At 44.2% G+C, this 15,821-nt stretch overlaps 3 protein-coding genes across 9 annotated transcripts in view; all 3 read left to right on the forward strand.

The window, feature by feature from the left end:
- The window catches only part of LOC147571269 (leucine-rich repeat-containing protein 37A2-like), a 62,401-nt gene that overhangs the window by 19,906 nt on the left and 26,674 nt on the right, over positions 1–15,821 (forward strand). Inside the window, exons 1-4 of one of the 7 annotated variants that reach the window (XM_086696476.1) lie at positions 7,321–7,367; positions 9,464–9,535; positions 13,394–13,465; positions 14,273–14,304. In XM_086696476.1, the coding sequence (XP_086552602.1) occupies positions 14,285–14,304 (20 nt within the window). In that variant the 5' untranslated portion in view covers positions 7,321–7,367; positions 9,464–9,535; positions 13,394–13,465; positions 14,273–14,284. Of the gene's footprint in view, positions 1–7,320; positions 7,368–9,183; positions 9,536–13,393; positions 13,466–14,223; positions 14,305–15,821 lie in introns of those variants that run through there. The other 6 variants (XM_086696477.1, XM_086696478.1, XM_086696472.1 and 3 more) reach the window with 6 other exon arrangements.
- Positions 386–3,461, forward strand: LOC147571270 (uncharacterized). Its single transcript, XM_086696469.1, has 2 exons — positions 386–2,059; positions 2,623–3,461. Exons 1-2 carry the CDS (start codon positions 460–462, stop codon positions 3,444–3,446), a joined length of 2,424 nt encoding a protein of 807 aa, XP_086552595.1. The 5' UTR covers positions 386–459; the 3' UTR covers positions 3,447–3,461.
- LOC147571271 (leucine-rich repeat-containing protein 37A2-like) lies at positions 3,509–6,074 on the forward strand. The gene is made up of 3 exons (XM_086696468.1): positions 3,509–4,815; positions 5,339–5,703; positions 5,931–6,074. Exons 1-2 carry the CDS (start codon positions 3,863–3,865, stop codon positions 5,349–5,351), a joined length of 966 nt encoding a protein of 321 aa, XP_086552594.1. The 5' UTR covers positions 3,509–3,862; the 3' UTR covers positions 5,352–5,703; positions 5,931–6,074.

Genomic DNA, 15,821 nt, shown 5'->3' on the forward strand with positions numbered 1-15,821 from the left:
GTTTGGCTCCCGCTCAGTTCCCAGCGCCAGTACCCCACTCGCCTGGGTCGCTGCGCCCCGGAGCCTCCGCAAGTCATGTCCCGGCTGCGCCTGTTGGCCCCACTGCTTGTCCTTATGTGGCAACCGTTGTGGCTGCTGGTCCAGGCAGCTCAGCCTCCAGAGTGGGCCCTGGACCCTGCCCAGCTGACCTCCGACCCCCTGGAGGCGGCTGAGCCCTGGTCGTCGCGCTCCTCTGATCCCCCACCCGAATCGCCCCAGGCACTTACACCCCAGCTGGGCTGGGGGGCTTTAATTACCTGGGGTCCTCTGCTCCAGCCCAGATGTTGGCCCCGCCTAAGGATTTGAAGGAGACTTTGGTTCCATTCGTGAACACACATTCCGTTGGAGGACTACCCCCATTCAGATGAGGATCTGAATGACCAGCTAACCCAGCATCAAAGGCTCCCAGAGGTGGTTCCAATGCCAGGTTGGGATTATTTAATGTTTCCCAGGGTTACAGGTAAGCCTTTAGATGTGGAACTTACCACAACTCCAGGGCCTGAGAAAGGTGTTGCACCTTCTATAGCCCAGCAAGAGGCCCCACCTCAGCCTCTTGAACATACTGAGGAAGCAGAACTTTCTCTAACCCAGCAAGAGACCTCGGGTAAGCCTCCAGAGGAGGTTGAGCCTTCAAGTGAGCGGGAGACCCCAGGTCAGCATTCCGAGCCTCCTGGGGTGATTGATCCTTCTCTAAGGCAGCAGGAGACCCCAGCTCAGCCTTCAGTGCCTCGTGAGGAAGCTAAGCCTTCTCTAAGCAAACAGGAACCCCCAGCTCAGCTTCCAGACCCTTTTGGAGAAGCTGAACTTTCTCCAACCCAGGAGGAGGTCTCAGCTCAGCTTGCAGAGCTCCTTAATGAGGCAGAATCTTCAACCCAGCAGGAGACTCCAGCTCAGTCTCCAGGGGAGATAGAATCTTCTGCAACCCTGCAAGAGCAACCAGCTCAGCCTCCAGAGCGGCCTTCCAGGGAGGTGGAACCTTCTCCAACCCAGCAGGAGCACCCAGCTCAACCTCTATGGCATCATAAGATGACAGTTTCACCTCCAGGTCACTACCGTGATCAACATTTAAACCTGCCCAATGTCAGTTTGAAACCTCCAGATGTGCAGCTTACCATGACTGCAGAACCCACTACAGAGGTGGGACCTTCTCCAGTTCAGCACGAGACTAGAGCTCAGCCCTCAGTGCCTCTTAATGTGGAACCTTTTGAAACCCAGCATGAAGCCCCAACTCTGCCTCCACAGTCCCCTGAGGTTGAATCTTTGCCAGTTCAACAGGAGACTCCAACGCAATCTCCAGAATCTACCACACAGGAGAAACTTCCAACACAGCAGGAGACCCCAGTTCAGTATCCAGAATATCCTGGCGAAGTTGAACCTTCTCCAACCCAGCAGGAGGTCCCACATCAGCATCCAGCGCCCCCTGAAAATGTTGAATCTTCTCCAGTCCAGCACGAAGTCTCAACTCCACCCGAAGATTTTCCTGAGGAAATTGAACTTTCTCCAAGCCAGCAGGAGAGCTCAGCTCTGCCTCAAGTGCCTGTTGCAAGTAGAGAACCTTCTCCAATCCAGCAAGAGGTCCCAGCTCAGCAACCAAAGCCCAATGAGGGGGTCGAGTCTTTTCCAGTTCAGTATGAGCATCCAGCTCAGCCTCCAGGGTCCTCTACAGATGTTGTAGCTCAGTCTCCAGTACAGCATGAGGTGACATTCTCACCTCCAGGTCCAGGTGAAGCTCAGCATCCAGTGTTGCCTAATATCACAGTTAAACCTGTGGATCTGAGGATTTTCATAAGTCCCCAGGCAACTAAGGAGGTTGAACATCTTCCAGTGCAGCAGGATGTCCCTGCTCAATCTCCTATTCCCCCTGAGCAAGTTGAATTTTCTCCAGCTCAGTCCAAGCGTCTTTCCCAGTCTCCAGAGTCCCCTGAAGATGAGTCTTCTCCAGGCCAACAAGAGGTCCTAGCTCAGACTCCAGACCCCCGTAAGGCTGTGGAACCTGCTTCAGGCCAACAGGAGGCCCCAGCTCAGTCTGTAGTCCCCCAGCTGGCCCCAGCTGTATCTCCTGAGCCCCCTAAGGAGGTAGAACCTTCTCCCACACCACAGGAGGCCCCAGCTCAGCTTTCAGAGCCTCCTGATAGGTAGAACCATCTCCAGTTCAGCAGGAAGTCCCAGCTCAGCCTTCAGAGCCCCCTAATGAGGCAGAATCTTCTCCAACCCCGCAGGAGGCCCTGGTTCAGTCTCCTGTCCCCCAGCAGGCCCCAGCTGTATCTCCTGAGCCCCCTAAGGAGGTAGAACCTTCTCCCACACTGCAGGAGGCCCCAGCTCAGCCTTCAGAGCCCCCTAATGAGGCAGAGTCTCCAACCCAGCAGGTGGCCCCAGCTCAGTTTCCAGTCCTCCAGGAGTCCCCAGCTATATCCCCTGAGCCCCCTAAGGAGGTGGAACCTTCTCCCACACCTCAGGAGGCCCCAGTTCAGCCTTCAGAGCCCGGTAATGAGGCAGAAACTTTTCCAACTCAGCAGGAAGCCCCAGTTGTATCCCCTGAGCCCCCTAAGGAGGTAGAACCTTCCACACAGCAGGAGGCCCCACCTCAGCCTTCAGAGCCTCCTGAGAAGGTGGAACCATCTCCAGTCCAGCAGGAAACCCTATCTCTACCTCTCGAGCCACTTAAGGAGATAGAACCTTCTCTAACACAACAGGAGGTACAAGCTCAGCCTTCAGAGGCCCCTGAGAAGGTAGAACCATCTCCAATTCTTCAGCAGTCTCCAACTCAACCTCCGGAGCCCTCTAAGGAGGCAGAAACTCCTCCAGCCCAGCAGGAGGCCCCCGTTCAGCCTCCAGAGCCACCCGAGGAGGTTGTAGCACAACCTCCAGTCCGTAATGAGGTGACAGTTCCACCTCTAGGACAAGAGCAAGCTCAGCATCCAAACTTGCCCAATGTTACTATTCAGCCTGCTGACCTGGAGCTTACTGCAACTCCAGAACCTACTGTGGAGGCTGAGCATTCTACAATCATGCAGCAGACTATAGCTCCTCCAGAGGACACTGCGGTGACACCTCCACATCCAGAGCAGGTCCAGGCTCAGCATCCAAATTTGACTGAAGCCAGAGTTCAGCCTTTAGACCCAGAACTGACCATAACTCCAGAACCCACTACAGAGGTTGAAACTTCAACCACGCAAGAGATCCCAGGTCACCCTTCAGGGCCACCTAAGGAGGTTGTGGTTCAGCCTCCACTGTTTCGGGAGGTGACAGTTCCAACTCCAGGTCTGCAAGCTCGTCATCCATTGTCACCTAATGTAACAGTTCAGCCTTTGGACCTAGAGCTTACCATAACTCCAGAACCCACTATGGAGGTTAAAGCTTCTACAGCCCTGAAGAAAACTACAGCTCCTCCAAAGGACCTTGAGTAACATTTGCACATCTAGAGCAGGTTCAGGTTCAGCCTTCAACCTTGAATAAGGCCAAAACTCAACAGACCCCAGACCAGCCTCCAGAGCCGCCTAAGGAACTTGTAGCTCAACCTCCAGTATATCAAGAGGCAGCAGTTCCAACACCAGATCAGGATCAAGCTCAGCGTCTGTGGTTGCCGAATGTAACAGTTCAGCCTTTGGACTTGGTGCTTACCGTAACTACAGAACCCACTACGGATGTTAAACATCCCTCAGCCCTGCAGCAGACTACCGCTCCTCCAGAGGACCTTGAGGTGACATTTCCACATTCAGAGCACATTCAGCATCCAACCTTAACTAAAGTCACAGTTAAACCTTTGGACCCAGGGCTTCCCATAACTCCAGAATCCACTACGGAGACTGAACCTTCTCTAACCATGCAAGAGACCCCAACCCAGCCTCCAGAGCCACCTAAGGAGGTTGTTCCGTATCCATCCCAACAGGAAGTGACAGTTCCTACTCCAAGTAAGGATCAAGGTCAGCAACCAACATTGCCCAGTGTCACAGCTCATCATGTGGACTTGGGGCTTACCATAACTCCAGAACCTACTACAGAGGCTGAACATTCTACACCCATGAAGGAGACTACAGCTCCTCCTCCAAAGGACCGTGAGGTGACACTAGCACATCCAGAGCAGGTTCAGAGTCAGCATCCAAACCTGACTGAAGTCACAGTTCCACCTATGGACCTGGAACTTACTGTAACTGCAGGATCCAGTGTGGAGACTGAACCTTCTCCAACCATGCGAGACACCCCAACTCAGCCTCCAGAGCCACCTAAGGAGGTTGTAGTTCAATATCCATTCGAGCAGGAAGTGACAGTTCCAACTCCAAGTAAGGATCAAGGTCAGCATCCAGCATCACCCATCATCCCATTTCGTCATGTGGAGCTTACTATAACTCCAGAACCTATTACAGAGGCTGAACATTTGACAACCCTGAAGAAGACTACAGCTCCTCCCCCAAAGGACCTTGAGGTGACACTTGCACATCCAGAACAGGTTCAGAGTCAACATCGAAACCTGACTGAAGTCACGGTTCCACCTATGGACCTAGAAATTCCTGTAAGTCAGCAACCAGAGTCATTTGAGACAGGTTTTCCTCCAACAACTCAACATTCTGTGGTGCATTTTGTAAACTATACCTCAGAAAAGGCATACACAACTTTAACTTGGCAACCAGAACAGAATGCCGCCACAGACCTCAAAATATGTGAGCGCTGTACCTGCAAAGATGAGACACTGTCGTGTGTTGGTCTCAGCCTACAGCAGAGGCTCCGCAGAGTGCCCGAGCCGGAGCCCGACACCTACAACGGCACCTTCACCATCTTGTAAGAATCGCCTTTACTTGTTCGTTCTCTGCCTCCTGCTTGACATGGCCGTCTCTTCCTCAATGTCGTCCTGGGCCTTCCTCATCTCCCCAACCACGTTGACTGACTTTCTGTTTTTACCTTTTCTTTGTCAACTATCCCTTATCTTCATTTTCCTTTTTACTACTGTTCGCCCTTCTCCAATCTTTTACTTGTAATTGTCCTTATTCTTTTTCCTTATCCAATTTTTAGCCCCATTATTTCATTCCTTAACCTCTACTCTCCCATTTTTGCTCCATCCTCTATAATAGGATACAACAGAGTAGTGAAGAGTAGAGATTCTGGAACTAGATTGCCTGCGTTTGGGCCGAGGTCTGTCATCTATTAGCTTTGTGACTCAGTTTCCTTTTCTGTGAAATGGAAATTATGATAGCTACCATCTCATGGGATTATTGTGAGATCTAGATGAGGTAATACATATGAAGCACTTGGATCAGTGCCTGGCAAAATATGAGTGTTAGCTGTTATTATTTTGATTCCCCAGACCTCATCTTTGACCCCCGGCCTTCCACATACAGTACTCGGTTTGGGCCCAACCCAAGAGTAAGTACGATGGGCGCCACACTAGGATGAAATCGTCTTCAGAACATGAAATGACAGGTGGGAAGAAAGGAAATGGTCATAAAAAGGGAGGTGGCATGTAATTAAGTACTAAAAGAGGTACCATGGGTGTTGGAATTCAGCAGACTCTGTACTCAGTGGAGTATGGAGGTCAGGGAGAGCTGCATGGATAAGCTAACACTTTAGCTGAGACTTAAAGAGTGGCTCTGATGTGTTAAATAGAGAAAAAAATGGGTATAAGTCTAGGCAAAGGCATGGCTGCAGGAATGATCAGGAATTAAGAATTAGGTTAGGGGTGCCTGGGTGGCTCAGTCGGTTGAGCGTCCGACTTCAGCCCAGGTCACGATCTCACAGTTCGTGAGTTCGAGCCCCACGTCAGGCTCTGGGCTGACGGCTCAGAGCCTGGAGCCTGCTTCCGATTCTGTGTCTCCCTCTCTCTCTGCCCCTCCCCCATTCATGCTCTGTCTCTCTCTGTCTCAAAAATAAATAAACATTAAAAAAAAAAAAAGAATTAGGTTAAGCAGTTAAAGATCCAATTACGAGAAACCTTGACTATCAGCTAGAGAGGTTTGAACGTTACATTCTGAGTTACAGAGGGCCATTGAAAGTTTTCAAGCATGAGATACAGACCATTGAAACGAGGATTATTTTCAGTTCCCCATATAGGGCGATCTGGAGAGGAGAGCTTGATCCAGCGAGACCAGATAGAATGTTCTAACAAAACCTAGGGGTAAAGTAACAAGGGGCCGAATCAGAGTTGCTGAAAAGAGTAGAAAGAAAAGCCTTGAGAGCACTGCAAAGGAGGAAGTGACAAGATAGACTAACTGATGACAGTCGCGGGTGGGGTGTGCACGGGAAAGAGAAAACTCAGATATTACTCTGAAACTTCTGTCCCAGAAAAGGAGAATGATGGAAGTTGAGGCATCTTTTACCAGGGAACATAGGAGCAACCAGAAGGCTTCAGGTTGACTGGAAATGTCCACCAGGCACAGGGGCAGATGGGTATCTGTTTTGAATTTATTCCTGACTCCCCTGAAAAAAATGTGTATATAAACTGACCAGGTAAGCTGTTGTTGAGGGAAGAGGACAAAACTACAGGTAAAGGTTCAAAGTCATACGCAGGGTTAGCGGTTGAAACTGAACCTCAGGCATTTAATAGCTTCTTTTAAACATGTGTAATTCATGGATACATGAGTTATCATGGATACTTTTTTTTGTTTTTAATGTCACAGGTATAGAGGATAAAACGTGAAAATCCCACCCCACCCTCCCTACCACTCATAAGATAACTCCTGTCACCTTTTTGATGTGTGTCCTTCCTTCCCATCTCTTTCCTTTGCATTTTTTCCTAATTTCCTAATGAGGGGATACTTTTTAATTCCTTGCCCAGTGATTTGTTGCTTTTCCCTATGCAATATGTCTAAGAAATCTTTCCATGTTAGTTATTCTAATTTCTAATTTCCCTTATCCTTCTAACACCTAGAGAGGTTTCAGTAGAGGGCTTCTTTACATTTGTTTGCTGATAATGGTAAATTTTTTACCATTTTTTTCGTTGGATTATTATTTTCTCATTGATTTGTGGAAGGAACCATTTTAGGCACATAAGTGATTTGGGGGAAAATAATACTTACCTCCAGAGTAATGAACAGGCGTTATCTACCCAAGGAATGGAACAAATAGGACGTTCAGGTTCTAAGGAGCTGCCTTGTTTGTGCCAGTGGCCCCACGCTAGCTCTTTATTAATTGCACCACCTGGGATGCTGATAGCTGCGGAAAGTAGAAAGTTGGCATTTACTGCATTTGAATATTCCCCACAAGGTTGCCAGTGATTCTCTTATTTATTCCGTTCATTCCTTTCCTACCTGTTCAAGGATCTGAACTGTGTTTCTTCACAGAAATTTCCAATACATTGATGAAAATGTATGGAAGGGATACCGTTGGGCTGAGAAACTGTGAGTATATTCTCTCCAAATATGAATACAAAAAAAAAAAAAAAAAAAAACAAAAACTAACTGCATTCTAAGGTCCTTCTTGGTCCAGAACTTTGAAGTCAGTAGCTCTGAGGAAAGGTGTTTCCCCTTCCATATCCCAACTCAACCTCTACCGATTGCAATTCTGTGTTAATTTTTTTTTAACGTTTATTTATTTTTGAAACAGAGAGAGACAGAGCATGAACGGGGGAGGGTCAGAGAGAGGGAGACACAGAATCTGAAACAGGCTCCAGGCTCTGAGCTGTCGGCACAGAGCCCGACGCAGGGCTCGAACTCACGGACCGCGAGATCATGACCTGAGCTGAAGTCGGCCGCTTAACCGACTGAGCCACCCAGGCGCCCCTCAAGTTTTCTAATTTATTCAACGACCATTTCTGCTGCTCATAGACTGAGTTTTTTACTAATGATAATACTTTTCATTCATATAATCTTGAGTTGGTTCTTTTTATTAGATGTACTGTTTACCTCTATCTGAGGATATATTAATGATGCTATTCTAAATTTTTTATAGTGTTTATTTTTGAGAGAGAGAGAGAGAGAGTGAGAGACAGAGTGCAAGTTGGGGAGGGGCAGAGAGAGAGGGAGATACAGAATCTGAAGCAGGCTCCAGGCTCTGAGCTTCAGCACAGAGCCCAGTGCAGGGCTTGAACCCATGGACTGCAACCTGAGCCGAAGTCGGATGCTTAACCGACTGAGCCACGCAGGTGCCCCATTAATGTTGGTATTCTCAAATCCTTTTGTGTTTTCTCTGTTATAACTGTGTCATTGACTATAAGCTGTTATATTTGTTTTTTATTTTCTGTCCTGAATGGAATTGGCTTTCTCACTCCACATGGTCATTCCTGAGTGCAATTTATCTTTGTAGTTGAGATTTGACTTGCTTCTGTTTTCTGGTCCTAAGGAAGAGGTGAAATGAACCACGGGGCTTGTTATTGGTGACAGGTCCCCCTGAGAGTTAAAGAAGAGGTGGGAGGTGACTTCTAATGGCTAGTCAGAGTGTAGACCCTTCCTCCAGGGTTCTGGGACCCTGCCCCCTTCTAACACCAATGGCTCCTGCCTGGAAGAAAACACCCTTTGCTGCCAGATCCCAGGAGGAAGGATGTGGGGTTGATGTGCTGTCCTTGGTCCTACTGCAGTATCCCAGCTAATCACCCTGTAGGTGGCTCCAAGGCATTTCTGGTGGGGAGTGTTTGTAGAGCTACTCCCTTGGCTTTGAGCTAAGGTTGTGGATTTTCTAATTGTATCTTTTCTAATCATTCTTAGGGACTTTGGTGGAGTTTGGAGTTTGGTAGAGACCTGGCATGTTTCAATCTGCCAGCTTGAAATAGCACAACCTCTTAGGAAGGCAATTTTGTACCCCTGTTAAATCCTGGAGAAACTTAGGCAAATGTGTACTAGGATATAAACAGAAAAATGTTCAAAGCAGCACTGTTTATAATAACTAAAAATTAGAAAAATCTAGTATCCACCAACAGTAGAAAGAACAAATAGCGTTACACGGGTATTTACTCTATACATATTAAACTGAGCATTTATGTTATGTGCATTTTATGCACATTTTTAGTTCTCACAGATACTTTTTGGTTGGGGAAAAAAATTAGATGGCTTTACTCGTAGCACTGATATGGTTATAAATAGGGCTTCCACAATAAAATTTGGGAAAAGAGAGGAGGAAGTGGCAGTTCTGTCCATGTTTTTGCCACTCAGGGCTGGATTCTAACAGAGATTTTGTGATCCAGAGAGTAGGCATTAAATGTACATTTTGGTGTGAAGAGTGGATAGGGGTGTGTGTGTGTGTGTGTGTGTGTGTGTGTGTGTGTGTGTGAGAGAGAGAGAGAGAGAGAGAGAGAGAGAGAGAGAGAGAGAGAGAGACAAAGGAGTATGTGAGAAGAAAATATTTGAATCAAACAGCAGAGGTCGCCATCCCTACATTAAATAAGAATTAGTGTATTTGGTGGCACCATTACCCAGGTTTCTCTCACATCTAGCGGTCCTGTGTAGCAAATAGTTGTAGTTATTTTGCATTTTGACCCAGAAATGACCTTTTCATTTTGCAGAATTCTCAGTGAAAATTATCTGACCGAATTACGTAAAGACACATTTGAAGGCCTGCTATCCCTCCAGTATTTGTAAGTTAATCAGTTCATCATTTATTATGAGTTTTTAGTTATATTATTTATTAAAAAATACAGGGTTCAAATTAGATAATTGCAACAATTTCTTCTAACAGTAGAATTCTGTAACTCTCTCTATTAAATTGTATAACTCTGTAAGTCTGTGGGGACCCAGCCCATCTCTAGCATTAAATACCTCCTATGCGTTTTCAACTTTTTAATTTTATAGACAAGATCTAGGAAAAAGCCCTTCAGTTGTAGAGGAAAAGGGGTAATGAGGTCTGAGCAATTATGGACACCCATATGAACCTTGTTATGTAAGTGTTCATATACCATCTGCCTTTATTTATATTTATTATTTATGGCCCATGGATCAAATCCTGTGTATGGTCTGTCTTGATACAACCTATGAGTTCAGAATGATTTTCATGTTCTTAAAGGGCTGTAAAAGAGAAAAGAAGAGAGAGAAACAGAGAATATGTGACAGAGACCGTATATGGCCTGCAAAGCCTAAAATATTTACTGTGTGGCCTTTACAGAAAAGGTTTGAAAAAGTTGGCTTAGTAAAATGAGAGGAATTGAAGTTAACCTCAAATTGTCACCTACAAGACAAGAAAATATAGAACACTTACATTAATTTGAATGCCATTAACCCAGAATTTTTAAATAATTTAATCTAAATGAAATATTTAAATATGAAATATTTAAGCAGGTGAATTATGTAAGCAGTATTACCAAGTACATATTAAATTATCAAGAGAACAGATTAGGGATTTCAGTGTGGGAAATTTTATTAGTTTATTTTATTATTATTATTTTTTATGTAATTTATTGTTAAGTTAGCTAACATACAGTGTGCTCTTGGCTTCAGGAGCAGATTCCTGTGATCGGTGTGGAAATGCTTATGCCACCATAAAAATAGATGTTTAAAATGATGGTTAAGGGGTTGGGGCTCCTGGGTGGCTCAGTTGGTTGGGTGTCTGACTTTGACTCAGGTCGTGATCTCACAGTTTGTGGGTTCGAGCCCCGTGTCGGGCTCTGTGCTGACAGCTCAGAGCCCGGAGCCTGTTTCAGATTCTGTCTCCCTCTCTCTCTGCCCCTCCCCCACTCATGCTCTGTCTCTGTCTCTCTCAAAAATAAATAAACATTAAAAAAAAGATGGCTAAAGGGCACGTGGCTGTCTCAGTCATTAGAGTCTGCAACTCTTGATCTCGAGGTTGTAGGTTAGAGCCCCATGTTAGGTATAGAGATTACTTAAAAAAAATGAAATCTTTAAAAATATAATGATGGTTAAGTGGTATAGTTAGAAATGTTTACACTAAACAAACATCAGAAATGCCTCTAACTTCGCTAATTACAGAATAAACATCTCTCCAGCCTCATTGTCAAGGAAGAAATGTTTGCATATATCTCTGTACATTAGACATACAGAGATACTAATGTTCTTTGCTATGGAGGTTCAGTGTTTATTCTTTGCCCATGCCATCCAAAGCTGTGTATTTCATTAATCCTTTTTTTAAAAATTTTTTAATGTTTATTTATTTTTGAGAGAGAGAGAGAGAGAGAGAGACAGAGTATGAGAGAGACAGAGTATGAGCAGGGTAGGCTCAGAGAGAGAGGGAGACACAGAATCCGAAGCGGGCTTCAGTCTCTGAGCTGTTGGCCCAGAACCCGATGCGGGGCTCGAATTCATGAACAGTGAGATCATGACCTGAACCGAACGAAGTCAGATGCTCAATCGACTAAGCCATCCAGGCGCCCCTCATTAATCCTTATTAATGATGTGCTTTAGAAAATAGATTCTTCTTGCAAATGTAGAAGGCTTAAGGGTAGTGAGTAAAAGGAATCTCATATGACACTAAAAATAGTCCTTCAAATTATCAAACCTTCCAAGTCTTAGGGGACAACCACTTTGTATTGGTCTTCTTGGCTACCTCTGCCATCTGGGCTCCAAACGTTACAAACACAGTTTGGAGAAAAACAAAAGAGACAAACTGCGCAATGGATTGGGCCTTTCATTATTTCTACTATGAGGTACTTTGTAAGCCAATTATTTCATGTTAGGTGAAGTGTTCTCATTCATTCATTCAAAAAAAAATGTGAATCAAAACCTAAAAAAGAATGTGACAGGCCCTATGCCCAGTACCATAGGCACGCAGATGGTTAAGACAGGCTTCCCACCCTTGTAGGAACTCATGATTTCACAGGGAAAATAAACAGAAGCTTAAACCATAACGCATAAGCACTAAATGGATGATGAAGCACTGACAGAGTGCAGAAGCGGGAGCCACAAAGTCATAAAACCACATTTCTTTTCAGTCATTTTGCTCCTTCTACTCACTACCCAGCTGTTAATTTATTTTATAAATATTTGAGTTTGTTCTTTGTCCATGCATCAGTTTTAAACACAGTAGACAACGCAGATGAGCAAGACTAGTCCATACTTTCATGGAGTTTATGCCCAGAGGAAATGGAATGCCAGAATAACTATATTAAGAAGAAATTGGGGCACCTGACCGGCTGAGTCAGTAGAGCATGCGACTCTTGATCTCAGGGTCGTGAGTTCAAGCCCCAGGTTGGGCGTGGAGTCTACTTTAAAAAATTCAAAGAAGGAGAAGAAGGAGGAGGAGGAGAGGGGGAGGGGAAGAAATGGATTTGGGCAATGAGAAGTATAAGTTGTTTTTGGAACATAGAAGAGGGGGGAAGACTTCAAGTTGGATCAGGGAAGTTACTAGAGAAATGCTGTTTGAACAGAACCTTGAATGGCTATGACGTGTCATCGGATAGACATCTTGGGAAGAATATGCTTGCAAAATAGAGTGAGTGAAAGGCAAAATGCAGGAGAAATTTCTTTGGTATCTGTAGAGTAGGAAACTAGAGCCAGATTTAGGATTTTGAAGGCCTTGGATAATATGCCAAGCTACCGTGTTATCACAGCAGTGCTCTAGGACAAACTTTAGACTGCACCAGGGTCACTTGGAGGCCTTGTCAGGACACAGGTTCCACCTCCACAGTTCCTGATTCACTCAGTCCGGAGTAGAGCTGAGAATTTGCATCTTGAGTAAGTTCCCAAGTGACTCTGATATTTGAGAACCACTCCTGGAGAATTAATCTGGTGACTGTGTGCAGTATAGATTAGAATGGGAGAGACCAGAGATGACAATGCCAGTCAGAAGATGGTGGTACCCATGTAGGTGGAAAGTGAGGGACTCGGCTGAAATCAATGGAAATAAGAGGGTCAACTATAATCAAGAATGGGTGTTTCCAAATAAAAATCCAGTACCATGTTGTTTTTTTGTTGGCCCCACTTGCAACTGAAGCAGTTGATAAATTCATAGAGCGTTTAGGCAATGTACAACCAAAAATAAATTTCTATTAATATGATAATATAATTCTGAGTTCGTTCAAAGTTAGGTATTGATTAGAGGAGTAACTTCTTTTCAAGTTAAATGAAAAGGTATCTTTTATCTCTTCTGGTATTGACTTGGTGTCGAGAAATACAACTAAACCAGGAAGGTGTGCTAATGTGAGAATATCCCTTTTAATATTAGAAATTATATGTGGAGATCACAACTTTGAGCTCATAATTTAGAAATTGATGAGGCCACAGAAAGTCATTTAATCAATTCTTCTGCTCTCAGGAAAGATTACTTCCAAGATCTATCAAGATCTATAGTTGTATGTTTTATGTATGAAGATCACAAAGGTGAGACTCTTAAGAAAGGTGAGGGCAGGGTTAGGGGCTCTGGAAGGTTCAAATAACAATTCCTAATACTCAGAGTTTAGCCAAAAGCTACTTATTCAATACTATCATCCTACTAATTAGATAGCTTAGAGCTAATTGAGGCAATATTTTCCTTTTCCTTTTCCTAGAGATTTATCCTGCAATAAAATACAATCTATTGAAAGACGTATATTTGAATCCCTACCTTTTTTGCAGTTTATGTAAGTTACAAATATAATTTCATTGTATTTGGAATTTTTATTAAACTTAATTGTAAACCTCTTTGTTATTCATTTTGAATGAATGAAACTTTATTAGTCGAAAGCTACTAAAATTATGTAGCAAATCTTTTTTGTCTGTGGCAAAGTTTGGTGTGAGAGTTATTATAGAGATCAGAGTGAATCGTTCTAGAGCAGCAGTTCTCTGCCAGGGTGCTTTTGCGTCCAGGTGACACTTGGTAGTGTCTAGAGACATTTTTGATTGTCAGACTGTAGATGTGCTGCTGGCATCTAGTGGGTGGAGGCCAGGGCTGCTGTCACACCCTACAGTTCACAGGGCAGCACCCCCCCCCCATAACAAAGATTATCCAACCATAAATCTCAACAGTGCTAAAGTTGTGAAACATTTTTCTAGAGAAATAAACTTACTTCTCTAGAAAAAAATACTTACTTAACACAAGTATTTATTGAGCATTTACTGATTTGTATCTAATGCACCACATGTATAAACATGAAAGTATAAATCTTTCATGCAAATATTTTTTTTAAAAGGCAAGCATCTTTCATAGTGAGATTTCTTTAGTGTATGGAGATTGTATTGTGGTTATGTTTCGTTATCTATAAATTAGAATCACTGCCAAAGGATAAATATTCTGAAAATATCTTGTTTTTCTTCTTCGTTTGTGTCTTGTTTTTTTTTGTTGTTGTTTTGTTTTGTTTTGGTTTTTTTTTTTTTTTTTTTTTTTTTTTGGTGTGTGTAGAAATCTTGGTTGCAATTTACTCACCAAACTGAACTTTGGAACATTTCAGGCCTGGCATGGAATGCAGTTTTTACACAAGCTGTAAGTGAAACAGAAAATGAATACATGTAAAAAAAAAAACCAAAAAAAACTACATGTAAAAATATCATACAGTGATTGGTTAGGTGTGTGTTAATAAACCCAGTATGAATTCTGGAAAGTAGGTCTTAAAATCCATTTTTTTTTTCAAATGAGGAAACTAAGGTACAAAGAGGCCAAGAGACTTGTCTTAACTCCTAAATGGCACTCTCTGCCCTCCCTCGTACCCAGCTTTGTGTGGGCAGTGAAGGCCCCAAGCAAGTAACACCCAAGTCAGTATTATCATGGGAATTCGTGACAGTGATGCTTCCCCAAGGTGTGCGTGGTCCTTGAAATCCACTTCTGAATTTAACTTTGATTCTGGCTCACGTGCAAGTTTCCTGTGCAAAAGAGAACTGCGAAGAACTAAGTTTAGCACAGAGTTCTCCAGGCAGCAAAAGGTGTGGGTGCTTCCTCAGCCATCAGGAAAGCAGCAAGAACTCCTGAACACCTGCCACAGGGCACTGCTCTCCATGTGCTTTCTTTCCTGACCACTCTTCAGTTAAGAAGTGTGTGACTCCCTTTCAGCCGGGACATTCTGTGATTTCTCTGTCAAAAAGCAAATCATACTGGGCATGTTCAGTGGCCTGAGGGGGATGTTGAGACTCAAGGTTGAAGACCCTCCACTAAAGCAGACGCTGGAAAAGACTGGCTCACTGTCTTGTGGTTCAGAAATCCGATTTCACAGCTTATCTTCCGTTAGATGAAAGTGTTTACGGTGTGTCTGGAGCTGGAGTAAGTTCCTGCGGGTGCCCAAGAGCAGGGGCCTCCTCTCTCATTAATTTGCTGATGCCTAACTTGGGGAAAGAATACTGAGGGTCAGTTTTTTGTTTTGCCAGCATGCCAGAGAACGGGCTCATTGAGTTTCTCCACCAAGAGGTTTTAGTGGTGTCAATATAATGTCTTAAAAGTCACCACCTCTACTAAGCATCTTATAACACCAAGAGTCTCTTCTAAGAATCTGAATTTCATAGTTATGTAGGCAATACAGGACAAAATAGGGTGGAATCCGTTGATAACAATGAATGAATTCATTGAAAAACAATCCGTGCCACGCGCACTCTATGTCGACAATGTACTAAGTACCGGGGGTACAAAGAATATACAGGGACTGTCCCCAAGAATCTTTCATACTGGAAAAAGGAGAAAAAGATGGCCTTTTTCTTGTAATTTACTAAGATATTTGTAAACTGATGGAAACCCCTGTCTTGCCCCACTGAGATCTCTATCAGTTAACCATTTGTTTTCTTTCCTTTCCTTTGTCCTCCAGCAGCCAGAATGACACATATCCCACCTGGGGCGGGGGCATGTGCTAATTTGTATTTTGCCCTCAACTTGCCCCATGCTCCCTCATCAATCTTACATGACAGAGAAAGGTAATTAAAGAACCAGAGCTAGCTGGTATTGAGAATAAATTAATACTCATGCCATGTGTGTTATGCCCAGAATTCGTGATCCCCAAATACCGCCAGGGAGCCGAG

Source organism: Puma concolor, unplaced genomic scaffold, assembly GCF_028749965.1.
Source record: "Puma concolor isolate L17-30 unplaced genomic scaffold, mPumCon1.1.hap2 unalloc_scaffold_34, whole genome shotgun sequence".
Classification (NCBI taxonomy): Eukaryota; Metazoa; Chordata; class Mammalia; order Carnivora; family Felidae; genus Puma; species Puma concolor.

Coding starts and splice junctions, on each gene's coding strand:
- LOC147571270 (XM_086696469.1), top strand. CDS start 460: ATGCCAGGTTGGGATTATTTAATGTTTCCCAGGGTTACAGGTAAGCCT. Junction 2,060..2,622: donor AGGCCAACAGGAGGCCCCAG/CTCAGTCTGTAG, acceptor AGGAGGCCCCAC/CTCAGCCTTCAGAGCCTCCT.
- LOC147571271 (XM_086696468.1), top strand. CDS start 3,863: ATGCAAGAGACCCCAACCCAGCCTCCAGAGCCACCTAAGGAGGTTGTT.